Source organism: Meles meles, chromosome 8, assembly GCF_922984935.1.
Source record: "Meles meles chromosome 8, mMelMel3.1 paternal haplotype, whole genome shotgun sequence".
Lineage (NCBI taxonomy): Eukaryota > Metazoa > Chordata > Mammalia > Carnivora > Mustelidae > Meles > Meles meles.
The window spans coordinates 7,370,384-7,386,717 of record NC_060073.1 but is presented as its reverse complement, the minus strand read 5'-3'; the positions used below and the strand labels follow the sequence as shown (position 1 = coordinate 7,386,717).

The 16,334-nt window shown below is 60.2% G+C and overlaps 1 protein-coding gene across 30 annotated transcripts in view; it reads right to left on the bottom strand.

Annotated features, from left to right (window-relative positions):
* The window catches only part of NRXN2 (neurexin 2), a 104,741-nt gene extending 90,296 nt beyond the window's left edge, over positions 1–14,445 (bottom strand). For 26 of the 30 annotated variants that reach the window (XM_046015147.1, XM_046015168.1, XM_046015161.1 and 23 more), the window contains exons 1-2: positions 14,231–14,444; positions 4,306–5,282 (exon numbers count right to left, since the gene is read on the bottom strand). In XM_046015147.1, coding sequence (XP_045871103.1) covers positions 4,306–5,035 — 730 coding nt within the window. In that variant the 5' untranslated portion in view covers positions 5,036–5,282; positions 14,231–14,444. Of the gene's footprint in view, positions 1–4,305; positions 5,283–7,881; positions 8,006–14,230 lie in introns of those variants that run through there. The other 4 variants (XM_046015173.1, XM_046015174.1, XM_046015182.1 and 1 more) reach the window with 2 other exon arrangements.
* Between the last annotated feature and the right edge of the window lie 1,889 nt (positions 14,446–16,334).

Genomic DNA, 16,334 nt, shown 5'->3' with positions numbered 1-16,334 from the left:
GGGCAGAGGGAGCAGCAGGCTCCCCGCTGAGCGAGGAGCCCAACGTGGGGCCCCATCCCAGGACCCTGGGACGATGACCTAGGCCGAAGGCAGACACTTAACCGACGGAGCCGCCCAGGCATCCCGACACCCCACGATTTTGTCTTGTTCTCTTGCTGGTGTTTGAGCATTGAGCATTTTCTATGTGCTAGACACTGTTCTAAGCACTTGACATGAATTAGCTGATTTAGCTCCCATAACTCTATAAGGTAGACCCTATTATCGCCCCCATTTTCCAGAAAAGGAAACCAGGGTGGAGAGAGCTGAAGTCCAAGGTCACTGGCCCAGGCAGGGCTGCATAATCCGTGCTCTTTCCCACGCACTGGACTGCTTTTTTATCGGCTTCCCAATTAAACAGTCACCGTCCCTTAGCCCTCAACTCGAGGCCTCACACAAAGGAGGCCTTGATAACTACTTACTGAATTCAATCAGCAACCACCATAAGAAAGACACACATAAATAAATGGGCATCTACCTCCCTGTCTCCTGGCTTCATACTTCTCTCCCAAGCTACGTGTACCCCTGCCACTCCGTCCCACACGCCTGTGCCCCCATTCCACTCGAGGGTGTGAGGGACAGGAGGAATTCCCATGCAAATCACAGCCCGGTGCCCCGTGGACTTCAGCCTGGCTTTGACAGATGATCGGCCCTGGGTCCACACACTCAGTCGCTCGAACTTGGCTCTCTCTTCAATTACCTGTGGCCAGACAACTCTCCCTCCCCCGCCCCAGAGACAAAAGATGCACATTTCCTAACAGGGAGGTTCTCAGTCAATGGGTAGGCCCAGACCCAGGAAGGCCTGGGTTGGGGAGGGGGTGATTCCAGAGCACCCACAAATCCATATACACACCAGATACTGAAGGCAGATTGATATGTCTTGCCTGTAAGGCTAAAAAACTTTTTTCTAATGTATATTTGATTAACCACAATGGCAAATATAACATCGAAGTCATCTAAAAGCTTTCCTGAATTCATAGTAGCTTTGAGTCGTCCCTTCTCACAACGGACAGATATAAAAATAACTCCTATTTGGAAAGGGTATTATGAATTACTGACATTTTTAAATGCCCACAATCTCAAACAAGCTGAGCCTCCCTCAAAGAAGATAATCACCGAATGACGGTAACTTCAGGGGGAGATGTGGGGACTCTGGGTCTCTCAGCTCTGTCTCAGAGATGAGGAGCCAGGCCTATTCCCCTTAAAGTCTTTCTCCTCAACCCCCAAGCCCAAGGGTGGGAGTTTGCATTCCTCTCCTCTTCGGCTGGATGAGAATGTACCAGAAGCGTAATGAGCACAAGATATTACAAAAGCTGCCCAGGAAATAGGAACAAATATAAGGAGAGGGAATGAGGTCATGGGGTGGAGAGAGGGATGCCAATCAGCGGGGCCGTCGCTGTGCCTGTCATCTCCAGACACCATCCGTGTTTACCACCCCGCGCCCACCCACACACATATCTGAAAATACACCCAAGCCCTTCTTTTCCCCAATACTTATTAATATCTCTTTTTTTTTTAATTTATTTATTTGACAGACAGAGATCACAAGTAGGCAAGAGGCAGGCAGAGAGAGAGGGGAGGAAGCAGGCTCCCTGCCGAGCAGAGAGCCCGATGCGGGGCTCGATCCCAGGACTCTGGGATCATGACCTGAGCTGAAGGCAGAGGCTTTAACCCGCTGAGCCACCCAGGCGCCCCTTATTAATATCTCTTAATTCATCCTGCAAATTTTTATCAAACACCCACTAAGTGCCTGGTACTATGTTAGGTACAAGGAATACGGAGAGGCATATCCCCGCCCCTTTGTCACAGACAAAGCGCCGCCCCTCCCCCAAGAGCTCCCAACACACACACACACACACACCCAGAGACAACCCTGCTCTGACCAGCTGTCTGACAGCCACTTAATCCCCCCTTTCCCTCTTCTTCATGACTCTCATACACACACACACACACACACACACACACAGGGTCAAATAGGCACCTGTCTCCCAGCTCCGACACAGCTAACACAAACATTCATCTCCTTCACACCCAACACACACATATGATACACACACTGTCCCTCCCACACACCGGTACTCCAACACACCTCAGACACACAACCGCACAACCCGTATTCAGAAGCACACACCTTATTTGGCTCACTGGGAGCCTCTGGCCAGTAAATCCTTTCGGGGACTGGACACAAGGGTCTGACTGACCAATGTGCCTCTGGCTGTATTTTTCCTACACTCAGGCCCGATTCTGCCAGGGAAGCCCAAGGACCCGCTACTACAACCTCTCCATAGCTTGAATTCCCTTTCCATCAAGTTAGATGGGTGGTTCATCCTGTTTTCTTAGAAAGACTTGGAGGAGAAAGGTCATGGAGATCAGAGAATCAAGTTCAAAGTCATGGAAAGAAAGATTCCTTATGGAGTTCCAGGCTCTTCCTGAGGTCTCCCCTTAAGATGCATGCAGGCAGGGGGTGCCTGGGTGGCTCAGTGGGTTAGGCCTCTGCCTTCGGCCCAGGTCATGATCTCAGGGTCCCAGGATCCAGTCCCGCATCGGGCTCTCTGCTCAGCAGGGAGCTTGCTTCCCCCTCTCTCTCTGCTTGCCTCTCTGCCTACCTATGATCTCTCTTTCTGTCAAATAAATAAAAATTAAAAAAAAAAAAGATACATGCAGGCGGGTACTCATTTGTGTACTGGTTACTCTCCTGGGCCCTGCAGCTCCTGTCTGTAAACCCCACTCTAGTCAAGCAGACCATTCACACGCAATACACGCTGCCAGACTCCCAGCCTCTGTGTGCAGCCGAACACACACAGACACACACTTTCACAGTTTAGAGAGCACCTGCATTCCTTGGAGAAAAGGTGAGAAGGTGTCAGGTTAACTTAATACACACAGTTCCTGAAGATACAGTCCACAACCTTATGTAAATAACCCCACAAAAGCGATCCAAACACTTTCCTTAAGGATTCCTCTACCACAACCACGGATACACAGTCAAAATACAGTGCACCCCACACCCAGAGCCACACGGGCAGCCTTGGCTCCTCCCATGACTGGGCACATGCTGACAGCCAGGAGGACACCCATCCCCAAAACAGTCCCACTGCCGCACTAGTTTGAGGGCACACACATACACACACACACACACACACACACACTCCCCAAAAGGCTCTACCTCTCCAGGGAGGGGGCAGACACACACACACACACACACACACACACACACACACACACAGGGGCTAGGTGGCCAACAGCTTCTAGGGGTCTGCGGCAGAGGAAAGCATGCCTGCCGCCACAGACCGGGGTCAAAGGAGATGCCCATCCTAGTCCCCAAACTGATGGGGAATGTCTCCCCCACTGCCCCGCCAGACCGAGGTACAACAGGTGCCTTCAAGTCCCTCCTTCCCTGTCCCCTTGAACCACAGCCCTCAGGGACAGGGCTTGGCACCGCCCCCATGACCTGTCCGGTCATCTCACTCAGCTCCTCCCCTCGAAGCCGGTGAGCTGGTGGACGCTCTCCCTCTCTGTAAACTCCCTTTCCAGGCACAACCTGGCCATCCCCACTGTCCCTCACCTGCCCTCGCTGCGTGCCCTCCTCCCCACACCCAGGTCCTCTTCCTCCCGTCCCGGGCCTCACCAGCCATACTTCCCAGGCTTCACTCTCAGAAATTCTCCGATGGCCGGCCGGGGGCAGGCCACACCTGCTCGGCTGGCCTGGGCCTGCCACGCCCCCGCCTCCGTAGGCCCCGCCCATGCCGGCCCCACCCACAGCCCTTTACAACCCCCAACCCCCACCCCCCCACCCCCCCCAGACCCCTCACCCTCCCAACCTGCACACCGCTTAGCCTTCCAGGCTGCACCCACCGTAGATCTCACAGCCCCATAGTCCCCGCCCACAAAAGCCCGCCGGCACCCACCCTGTCTGCACACTCCCTCACACACCCCCTCACACACCCGACCCACAGACCCTCAAGCGCTCGGACCCTTGGGCTCTGGCCAGCCCCTTACAGGACCAGACGGCACAGTACTACCCACAGGCCACCCTGCACGGGCCACGTCCCCACAGGTCACTGGCTAGCCTCGCGCCCCCTCTCCTAAGGACAGGCGTCCTCACCCACTCCTTGCAAGGACACGCCTCATGACCCCGCGGGCTGGCGCGAGCTCTCACATGTCCTTGGCCGCTGGCAACCCCCCAGGCCATGCGTGACCCTGGGACCCAGCGCAGGCAAGCCCTGGCTCCCGAACCCAGGCGCCCAGCAGCGGCTCCCCCCAGCTCACCTTCGCTGCAGAACTTGCCGCCGAAGCCTGTGTGACTGCAGTCACAGCCCACCTCGCCAGGGGCCAGCACCGTGCAGAGGCCGCCGTTGGCACAGGGGTTGCGCGCGGGCGCGCACAGTGGGTCGGCAGCGGCGCCGCGCAGGCCCTGGCTGCCCAGGAGCGCGGGGGGCCGCTCGCCCAGCTTCAGGTTGGCCAGGAGGCCGCGGAAGGGCGGCTCGTACTTGACTGTGCTGAGCGTGAGCGCCGAGAGGCGCACGTCGGGCGGGATGCCGCCCACGAACAGGTCGCTGGCCACCTGCATCTCACGCCTCTTGGAGCGCACCTCGGCCGCGCGGGCCTCGCCGTCCACCGCCAGCGCCGTGCGGCGCGCATCGCGGGTCAGCAGCACCATGTGCCAGCGGTCGTCGGCCACCGGCGTGTCCAGCTGCAGCGTGGCCGGCTCGGCGCACGAGAGCGTGAAGCGCAGCCGCAGGCGCCCGTCCACCAGCAGCAGCTCTAGGAAGTCGCAGTCGCCACCGTCGTCCAGGTAGAGCAGCAGCGCGCGCGTGGCGTTGGTGCGCAGGCTGAAGCTGAGCTCGCCGCTGCTCGCCGCGCCCGCCCAGCGCGCATAGCGAGCCCACTGCCCGGGGCCGCCGCCGAACTCCAGGCCACCGGCGCCCGCCGCCAGCACCAACAGCAGCAGCAGCAGCAACAGCGGCGAGGGCGGCCGCCACCGGCTCCCGGCCGCCATCCCTCCGGCGGACCCGGCCCCGCCCGGCCCCCGGCCCCGCTCAGGCTTCAGAGCCGTGGGCGCATGGGGCGGGGAGGGGGCCGGGCGCCCCCCGCGCCGAGCGGGGCTCCCTCGTTGGCTCACAGTGCCATGGGCCCGGCCGCGGGGCAAGGCGCAGAGGCCCAGGTACAGGCTTCCCGGGGCGGCGGTGGCTGCGGCGGAGCCCCTCCCCCGCTGCAGGCTCCAACGAAGGATGGGGGAGGGATGCCTGCAGGGGAAACAGAGAGGAAAGGGTTAATGAGGGGTTCGGAGGAGGGGAGAGGGTTAAAGAGGGGATCATCGCTGCTGACTCCCCCATCACCAGCAAGCACTCAATTGTTTCCCTTTGGGACTTGAGGAGCCGCCCCTACCCGGAGAGAGGGTCCCAGAGCAAGAGACACCACCACCAACGACGGTAGGACTGGGGCCAGCCCTTGCAGAGTTACGGCGCTCATTAAGGTAATTATTAATTTGAGATGTGGGCGGGTGGGTAGTGGCATCTTAAAGTCCGGTAGGAGCCCAAGTCGGACGCCTTCACGCGCGCCTCCCGTCAGGACCAGGGCCAGCTCCTGTGGGTGAGGCCTGGAGACCCTCCACCAGGTGGCGACCACTCCCCCGCCCCGCCCCGCCCCGCCCCCTTCTCTCTGAACCACCCAACTTCTGGGTGATGCTCCCACCACCAGCCAGCCAGTGGGGGCTCTCTCAGCACCTCCTGATGCTGGATAATGAAGTTGCTAAATAATTCATCGGGATTAATTAAATGCCAATTCGTCAATGGGATCATTGGGTAACCTGGCTGAGAAGGGGGCAAGGGCGAGAAGCCAGCTAGCACCCAGGCATCCAGGCCCCAAACCCTCTCCATCCATGCAAAGACACATGTCTCCATATGCCCCCAAACAACACTCACCTCTTCCTGGGCCCCAACCCTACTGCTCACCACCCCAGACCCTTCCAAAACCTAAACGTCTGTCGCACTCAAGCTCCAGTTCCCAGTCCTCAGCCTCGGGCCTGGCCCGGTACCTGGGTTCTCTTCACCCCTCAATTCCCCCTCCTCCCCATTCAGGGCTGGGGGAGCCACCAGGAGCAGGCAGCCTTATTTACATAAAATTGCCTTTCTGAAATGATTACCCTTGTAACGGGCTGTCAGAGAGCAATTTATACCCCACACCGGGGAGGGGAATTTGCATCTCGTTAAACTCCGAGTCGTAATTATTTATATCCAACAACCCTCCTGAATATTGCATTGATTTTATTTTGGGGAGGGAGGAAGGGAAGGAGGTGGAGAGAAGCAGGAAAGAACCAAAGTTTAGGAAGAGACAGGGAAAGACTGAAGTTTGAGAGGTGGAAATCACAGGAAGAGCTGCAGAGACAGAAAAGTAGTGGAGGAGAAAGGTGGCCTGATAGGGAGAAGAGGAAAGAGACCATAGAGAAAATTAATCCAAACAGCATTTGTCGAGGCCCTGGATGCTGGGCCTTTTTACAAATGGCATTTTACTGATCACTCTCAGAAGCCCCGCTATTCCCACGAACCACTGGGAAAGCCCTCATAGAGACTAGAGACTAGCCCAAGGTCACACAGTCCATCAGCAGAGAACTGGGACTCGGGTGCTCATGTGCCAGACTCCAGTCTCCCCACAAAGGACACAAAGGGTGGGGCAGCCTCGGGTGTAGCTCAGGGTAACGGGAACTGAACAACAGAAGGGGGTGAGGCAGTTCGGGTGGGCGCAGTTCCTTTCTCCATGGGAGAAGCTGGGGTATGAAGGGAGACAGAGAAAGCTAGGGGGCCCCTAAAAAAAAAAAAAAAACCATAGCAGAGGAGGGAGGAGAGAGTCGCGGGAGGGCAGGGATGGTTGGAGTGACATGTTTGCCAAAGGTAGAAGGGGCACAGAAAGCCTCAGGAGAACAGCGGGAGAGTGTGGGGAGCCATTCCCAAGAGGCCCTCAAATCCCCGTTCTCAGGTCCTTCCTTCTGGCTTCTTCTGACTGTTGCCCCCCCATCACTACCACTTGCCAGCCAGACCCACGGGCATCAATGGGGACGCAAGTGTCCTGCCTCACTGCCCCCCCAAAGGCCTGCTCCTTCCCAAGCAGGGTACAGAGCAGGCAGACAGCCCCTCTCCCTGCGAACACTGTCCGGGTTATATATAGCTTTGTCAGAACCTCTCCTCATTGGGTAATGGAGATAATTAACATGTGCGGGCTAATTAGCCAATCAAATTAAATACAGCACCTGCTCCCAGGCTGATTGACGCCCTTACCCCCCCCACACACACACACATGCACCCCCACCCTGGCCCAGGGCAGGGGAAGGGGACCCTCAGGCTTGGGGGAGGGAAAGGCCAAACCCCCTCTTCTCCAGAGGGGACAGGGAGACCCCCAGCGGAGGGACAGGTCAGGTGAACAGAAAAGGGACGTCCTTCCTCTCTCCCTCCCCGCGCTGGGGTCTCAGTCTCTGACTGGCCCAGCCTCTCTCTGCTTCTCTCCCAACCCCCACCCCCACCTCAGGACACATTTTGGGGAGGGAATTAATTAGCTATCGATTTCCACTAGCAGAGGGAATAGGATTTCGTGCTGCTGTCCACTCGCCCCTCAGCTCAGGAGAGGGAGGGGATTAGCTCCCCTGCCCCACCCCGGAGCCCAGACCCTCGCCATACTCACATCCCCCACCCTCCAGGGAGCTGGCAGAGGGCTCCCTACTGAAAATGCCTCCGGGGCCGGGTCTCCCTTGTTCGGGAGGCTGGCAGAGCATTGATCGAGTGGAGGTCGGTGAGGAGGTCCCCCGAGGCTGGGCGGCAGACGCCTGGGTCCTTGGAGCCAGAAGGAATGTACCTGGAGGCCAGCGGGGGTGAGGGGAGGCAAAGTGCGTGAGAGTCCGGCAGGGGATGACTCCACGGGGCGCGCGTGCCAGGCTGTGGAGGGAGAGCGTGAGAAGAGAGCGGGTACTGCGCTGAGAGGCAGCTGTGGGGGCAGAGACTGGGCCTGGGCGGTGTTTCCAGGGAGGGGCGAGGGCAGGGTCTGAGAACCAGGGCCCCTCCAGACTCATTACTCATTCTCCCCACAGCCCACAGCTCCACAGCCCAGGCCAGGCTGGCTCAGTGCCGGGCACAGGGGCTGCCGGCCTGGCCAGGAGGAAGCCCCAGTCCTCCCCGGGTCCTCTCTGCAGGGACCCAGAAATGCTTGGGGCAGCTGCAGGCTCAGAAGACAGAGATGGCCCCAAGAGGAGGATGTGCTAAGTGGACACTTGGGTCCCCTCCACCCCACCCCACCCCATGGATCCCTGGGAAACCTGCCGCTCCCTCCCTCACTTCCCCTGGATGAAGCTTCCGCTGACCCAGCCTCCAACCCTGCCTTCCTCCCAGGATGCAGGGGTTTCCTGCAAACCTAGGACCCACTAACCTTCCTCTACTCTTGGCCCACGGCTCTCTGGCCTCAGATCTCCTTGCACAACTACATCAAGTAAATGGTCCCCCTGGAGTTGTACAGGGCAACGGCCCCTCCCCCACTGGGAGCCCCCCTGCCCCCACCATCCAGGCACTGCTCCCCAAGACCCACTCTTCTTCTCCAATGCCCACTGCCAGTGCAGGGACACAGGCCAGAGCAGCCTCGGGATATCCTGTCGGCTGACTGACGTCAGCGCAGCGCATGCTGCCAGCCACGGCTGGCCCCCGGCCACTGTTCCTCTGGGGACCTGACCTCTCCCATGTTCCCTGGACTCTGCACCCAGCCAGCCTCCTAGCGCCTCCTACCCACAGACGGCCCCTGCAGCCTGGAGCCAGCGGGGAGGGGAGCCGCGGGGGCAGGGGGTGTGGGGTGACTAGGCTCCTCTGAGAGGCCTCCTCTCTCACCCACTGAGCCCTCTCCCACAGACTCTTTCTAGGCCTTTCGAGACCGACAGCCGCCTTCTCATCTCCCATGGCCAGGCCGGTGTCACGTGGGCTGTAACTTCTGGGCTCTCCAGTTGCGCCCAGCGCCTGGCTGGACAACCACACACACTGTCTCATCTCGCCCTCAGTTTCGGCAGTTTGAGGGGCTCCCTCATCACCCCAGGCTTCCAGAGCTTAGCAAGATAAATCCATTCGCGCCAAGTGCGGGTGCACGTAAGGGGTGGGCTGTCTCCAACGCCTATGGCCTTCCTGCCCCCTGGTCTGCTCCACAGGCCACAGGGAAGGAAGTGTTGTGCTCGGAGGCCCCCTTTCTCTGATGGGGACTTCACAGGGGCCACTACCTTCTCCAGACGACTGAGACGGATCCTGCCCCCGGGACTGAAAACTGCAGAACTCAGAGCTCCTGGAGTTCGACCCTCTTGCTTTCTCTGAGGTGGAAACTGAGTCCCAGAGAGGGGGGGCCACCCAGCTGAGCAGGACTAAAACGAAGGTCCCCGGCCTTCTGTTCTAGATGCTTCACACTGTACCCACTGTTCCAGACCTGGGCCTTCCGCCTGACCAAAAGCTCCCTCCCCGCCCCCCACCTCCCCATGACCACTAGGGCAACCTGAGCGAATAGAGGCAAATTCCAGGAGGACAGAGAGTCCGTGCCCACTCTGGCAGAGCCCCTGGCCAGGGGCCTTCTCCCCACGCCCGCCCACCCCATCTCGGGCCACCTCGATACCACACGCGCGCGTGCACACGCACACACACCTCCAGCCATGGGAATGCCAGCCTCCCTCTGGCTCTCTTCGCCTCACGCCAGCTCCCTCTCATGCCAGCTGGGAGTGTGACAGCAGGGGCCTCCCCCAGGCGCCAGGGAGGAAAAGCTGGGTTTGCACACATTCTGGTGGCCCCAGAAGGCAGCCCGTGGACAGGTGGGAGAAGTGCGTGTTAGGGGGAGGGAGATTTTGGCTCGAGCTACAGAGAGGCTTGCTGGCAATTTAGAACCTCCAACAGTGGAGTAGGCTGCCTCCGGGGGGGGGGGGGATGAGTTCCCTTTCTGTGGAGGTGTGTGAGCGGAGCAGAATGACTACTGCTCAGAGCGGCTCAGGAGGAGGCCCTGGGATCCTATGGGAGGGGCCATCACACTACTTGAGCCCTAAGGTCCCTTCCAGTCCCAACGTGTTTTTTGGAGGGTCCCTTCTCCTCTCTAAAACCGCAGGCAGGCTTGGTGGGCTGAAAACAGTTCTGATCTCCCGCCTCCGCTCCCTCCTTCCAGCCCCGATGACTTTTTTGGGGAGACCTAGAGCGTGTTGGCATCTGGCCTCACCTTAGCAGCCGGCAGGAACAAAGCAGTGATCAGAGGCACTCACCCCGGAGCCTGGGTTCAAATAGCAGCCCTACCCGTTTCTGGCTGTGTGACTTTGGGCAAATTACTTAGCCCCTCTGGGCCTCAGTTTCCTTACGTGTAAAATAACGGTAAGACTGGCATTGTCCAAATTAAGAGTTAATATATGTAAAGCACTTCATGACAGCGCCTGGCATAGCCTGAACGTGTTGTGTTAATGATTACATTTAAATCTCCTCATCTCAGCATCTTGCAATTTGCAAAACTCCACGTGTCTCGTGTTTCCTTTGATTCCACCAGGCCCAGTGAGGGAAGCAATCAAGGCAGGGCTTCTCGCTGCCCCCTTTTGCAGATGGGGAAACACACTCAAAGAGAGAAAGGGACCCCCCCCAAGGTCACAGAGTTTGGAGGTGGCAACGTTGGGACTCAAATTTTGCCCCTTGGGCCCTCCCCAATTCTGTTGGGCACCTCTTCCTGCCTAGGAAGGTGGGAGAAGGTCTAAAAACCAGAGGGAGTCCCATAGTAGCATCGCTAGAAGTGAATTTCATACATGGTGGCCCCCTGAGTGGGTCTCTGTGCACGTGGAGGGAAGCATGCAGGGGGCTGGGCACGCACAAGGCTGTTGTCAGGTGTGGGGCTGAGAAGTTGGGTGGGCTGGGGGCCGAGGTCCGATGGAATGACTCGGCACATTGGGGGCTGGGGCACGGGTGCGTAGGAGCCTGGGGGCAGACAGTGGGAGCCCTGAGCTCACCCCTACGCCCATCTGTGAGCTGTGCACAGCTGGGAGACACCGACCTGGGTGGGCACACCCCAGTGATGCGGAGGGGACAGATGGTTTCCAGGGGCAGCCTTGTGAGTCAGCAGGAGGTACCTGGGTCCGTTCCTAAAGGTACCCAGGACAGGTGCACGCACACGCGTGTGTGGAAGGTTACATGATCATGATGGAATCAACCACCGCTTGCCAGAGGCTCGCTCCGGTCCTGACAAATACAGGAGGTGAATTCCAGAACGCTTAGCCCAGAACCGGGTTCACGGTAGGAACGCGATGCATAAAGTTGTTACCATTATTGGTCCCTTATTTGGTCCTTGCAAGAACCCCACAAGATAGGTACAAGGACCCCCCATTTTACAGATGAGGAGCGGAGGCTCACTGAGGGGCAGAGCAGAGCCCACGTGGAGCCCCCAGGTTGGTGGCAAGAAGGCTTGGTAATGGCTTGGGTGCCACGATGCTGGCTTATCTGTTGAGTGAGTCTCTGAGCCCCATGGGCCTGCCTGCCGGTGTGGATGGGGCCGGGCGGGGAGCCGCCCCGACAGATGGAGCAGCAGGAGTGGGTGGTGTGTGAGACACATGGTCTGCGTCCCCCTGGGGGCTGATCTCAGAGCTGGGAATGAATGGACGGTGTGGCCCCTGTGTCAGGCGGAGGTAGGGCCCCCAAGGATTACTGGGAGGGGTGGGACGGGAGTTCCTGGGGAAGGCCAGGTGTAGCTGAGTGAAAGGGAGGGACTGCGGTCGTGGTCGGGAGGGGTAGGAGGGCCTGGGGGGGGAACTGTTCTCTTTCAAGGAGCAAAGATATGTGAGTGAATGAAAGTGGGGGAGAACCTTAGGGGGTGAGCCAGGGCATGAAGGGTGTTAGTGAGCATAAGTGTGTGCCGGGGTGCACAAACATACACACACGCACGCACACACACACACACACAAAGGCCTGAGGCAAAGTGGCACCATGACCCATGTGATGCTGACTGGGGCAGGGGGGTGTCCAGGAGGGTGTGTCGGGGGCGAGGGTGTGTAGGGAGGAGCGCAGGTGTGCTGACTTGGCTGCGTCATCCTGGGGAGGTGAATGGGTGGGTGGGGGCTGTGTGTGTGTGTGTGTGTGAGGGTGAGGGCTGACAGTGCAGAACTGGGGCTCTGGGGGCAGGTAGGGGCCAGGCGTGTGTCAGGTACAGGAGCGCAGGGCACCTGGGGAAGGTCTCGGAGGCAGGCAGCGAGGTGGCAGTCTCCCCGGGTGGGGAGTGTAGGCGGGGTGCTGCCGGGAGGCGTATTGTGTACGCAGGTGTGTGTGCCTGTGTAGGTGTGTGTCTGGGTGGGTGCCACCGAGTGGATGTATCAGCGTCAGCTTGTCTGTGTCACTGACAAGGGCGGGCAGGAGGGAGCAGCTGGACCCGGGCAGAGACGGAGAGCTTCCCAGAGAGGTCCCTAACAGCACCCCCAGAGCCCAGCCAGCCTCTCAGGAGCCCGTAGTGTGGATTCAGCCCAAGCTGAGAAGCCAGGACAGGACCTCGACTCCTGGAGAGGGCTCCCCAGCCACCCAGTGACCACTGGCCTCTGCCTGTCTGTCAGTCCCATCCACCCCTGTGGATCTGAGGACAGGAGGGGTCTGAGAACACTTTCATTCTCTGAGAACACATTCCAGCGGGAAGGAAGGAACCCCCGGCTAGACACTTCTGCCCTGCCCTCAGGAAGATCCAACCCAGCCTCAGATGCCAGCATCCCCAGGGGCGTCCCTGGAGGCAGGAGGACTTAGGGACTGGAGTGGCTGAAGCACCCCACAAATCCGAAGGCCTCACATTTAACAGACCAGCCGACCTCCCTCCACTCTTTCTTCCTTCTGTCTCCTTTCTCTCTTTCTACTTCTCTGGCAGAAGATAGAGAATGCAAAACCCCCCAAAACGAATACCCAGACACAAGGCAGGTGGCCAGAGGCAGGGGCAGGAGTGAGTGGGAGGCCCTCGCCCACCCCACCCCACCCCACCCCCAACACATACAAAACCAGGGGTGTATGGAAACCCGCAAAGCAGTGGAGAGGACTGGACACCCAAGACCCACCCCCTAAGGCTTATTCCATCCCTCCAGGTCTGGACGGACTACCCCTTTCCCCTCCAGGCACCCAGAAACAACCCCCTCCCAGCCCTTGCTCGTTCAATGAGGCACCAAATGCCTTCACCCAGGACTCAGGTGGGGGTTAAGAGTAAAGAAGACAACCGCCCTCTGAGAAGCCCATTTCGCCTCCAAGGGCCCATCAAGGGTTCGAGGGCTCACACCCAGCCCAAAGAACCCAGGGCAGATGGCTCCGTCAGCTGGGGGAGAGGCTGGGACATGAGAAATGGTCCCCTCCTCTTTGGGGGTGGGGGAGCCAGCCCAGGGCCCTGCAGCTGTCTCTCCCTGCAGGGCTCTCTGACCCTAACCCCGTCGCCGCCCCCAGCGCATTCCACCCCAGCACAGCCCCCTCCTACTGATTTCCCAGGCTCCCTCTCCATCGCCCCCAAGCTTCCCCGCAAGCTTCCGCTGCTTTCCCTCCGGCCCCCCCATCTTTCCCGGCTCTCCACCAGCACAGACCCATCTCCGCCTCAAGCATCTTGGCACCTTCCCCTCTGCTCCCTCCCGATAACCTCCTCTCCCCTTGGCTCCCATCCCCCAGGAAAGCCTGGTCTTCAGTGGTGCCCCCCAGTATGAAGCCCTTGGCCTGGCCCCTGCTCCTTCCTTTCCTCTCCACTTCTCTCTTTCCCCTTTCCAGCGCCCTCTCTTTCGCCCACCAAGCCCAGTTCCTCGCTGGTTTCTCCCCTGCAGACCCTACAGAGCACAACAGCTTCCCAGCCCCTCCGGAGGAACACTGCTTCCAGCCCTTGGGGCTAGCACAGACTGGGGACCCCCCTTCAGAGCCTCCCTCCCAGCCCTCCTGATGCCCCTCCTTTTTGCCCCATCTCTTCCCCCAACGACCCTCCCTCCCACCCCTCCCCATTCACCCCTGCTCAGGGCCAGTGCCCCTTCCACAGGGAGTCTCCGATCCCCAACCCCCTCCCCAGCCACTTAGCCACCTCGCTGTCACCCAGCCAGCCCTCTCAGCGCGGCAGCGCCCCCGCCCCCCAGTCCATCCTTCCTGCCTCCCCCGCCCCTCCGATCGCTCCCCTCCCCCGATCCGCTCCCGCCCCCCGCCCGTCTCCGCCGCAGCCCCCCCCCACCCCGTACCTGGTTCTGGGGGCAGCAGGAGCTGGAGGGTGGGGATCAGAGCCCCAGGGTCGCCCCGTCTCCAGCGGGTGGCGGAGCCGGGGCCAGCGGTGTCGGCCGCCTCGCGCCTCTCTCGCTCCCCGCCGCTTCCCCGCCCGCCGGCTCGTCCGCCCGCCCGCCCCGCCGCGGTGCCGCTCGGAGGAAGATGCTCTGCGAGTCAGGGCGGCTGCTCCCGCCGCCGCATCCCTGCAACACCGACTGACGGCAGCATCAGCACCAGCGCCCGCCCCCCAGACACGCGCATTGGGCCACGCTGCGCTAACGGACGAGCGGCGCAGCCAATGCGAAGGCGCAGAAGCCGCCAGTCCCGCGGCTCCACGGGCCCACCTCCCTCCCCTGCCAGGGACCCAGGCGTTCCGGCCCCAGGGCATCCGAGCTCTTCCCCGCCTCTCGCGGTCCTTGGCCCTGGCGCCGGGGCTCCCAACCAGGCAGACCCCCAACCCAGCCCGTGTCTTTTCTGGCAACCCAGACGCCCTAGCCTCTCCCTTATTGGGTCGGGCTCTCCGGTCCCGCATCCCTCGGCCGACGGCCCCGTGTAGCAGCGCTCAGGACTGGGACGTGCCCAAGGAGAGGCTGTGGGCCCCGACTTGGGGCACGGAGGGAGCAGGACCAGTGAGGGACCCGGGTGGCAGCGCCCTCTACTGGTTACGCCCAGGGAGGGCCCAGGCTGTCGGGAGCCTAGGGAAGGAGGACCAGCCCGAGGCCGTGGGGCGGGGGGCGGGGGGGGGGCTTTTTCCAAGCCCTTAGCCTGGCCTCCGCCTCCCACTGGCCCAGGACGCCCTGGCTTCCCCTAGAACTGAGGCGTGAGGGTCTCTAAGGAAGGAGGCAGTCGGGGAGGGAAAGGCAGCGGTGATGGCGGGGTAGACCTAAGGGCTTGGGGTTTCCCAGCGCTACCGGATGGGAATCCGAGTTTGGAGCCTGGTTCCCAGTCCTGCCCGGAACTCCGGACGTGGGTAGGAGCAGGTCTGGGGGCAGAGGCGAGGCTGCACTTTGCCTGGATCCCTGAAGGAATGCTGGCCCCAGCCGGGTCCTCTGTGCTCCTCCCCCCAACCTGGAGTTTCAGAGTGAGCGTGGCGCTGGGTGGAGGCCTTCCCTGTGAGGACACCCTGAATGTGCGCGTGGATGAGTGTGGGAGGAAGGGGACACCCCTTCACTCACTCAGCCAATCAAAGGTGGACCTGGCACCTAGGGTGTGTACCACAGAGTTGGACACTGGGCTTCTGAATGAGGCTGTGAGTGTGTGTGTGTGTGTGTGTGTGTGTGTGTATCACACCATTCTGCCACCTCGCCCAGAATCCTGATCTCTGTCGCAGGGGCTAGGATTTGCAGGGGCCATGATTTGCATAGCCCATAGTAGGTGGTGTTTCTTTAGCCGGAGGTAACGCATGCACGGGCACACCGCGGCACACTCACGGCCATGCACACCTATCCATGTGCACACAGGCACTCCCAAAGAGACACGCAGGGACAGTGGCAGAAATGCCCCACTGCGAGATGGGCAGTGATCCCCTTGCCCATCTCTTGTGGGCAAGATCCCCACAGGAATCACACGCTTGCCCAAGAACGTACCTGTGTGTATACAGACTTGAGCACACAAACACCAGCACACTCCGAGATAAATGCATGGGGCCAGGGGGACAGGGGCTCACAGAGGACTGGCTCATAGGGTCATTCCGCCCCCGTGAAGCACTTTGCACACAAGTGGCCAGTTACAGAGAGTAGATGGGTGAGGACACCCACCCACAAGTGATCTTCCTCTCCGGACTGTGTGGGGGAGCAGGGGACCCAGACTGCAAGGGGCGATTTCTAGGGGTCTGGAAGAGCTCTCCGTAAGCCAGCTCCCAGACTTGAGGCCCACGCTGACCATGGAAAGACCCTCAGGCTGGCCCCACCAAGGCCACTAGAGGAGCCAGAGAATGGGAACTGCTGAGTCAGGATCTGTGGATGTGAAATGGCCTCTTTGACCCCAAAGCCCACTGCCCCACCCATCCCCCACTGCTCCTCTCCCTGCAGCCTACACACACCACACCACTCCCCCCCCCCCACACACACACACAGACGTGTC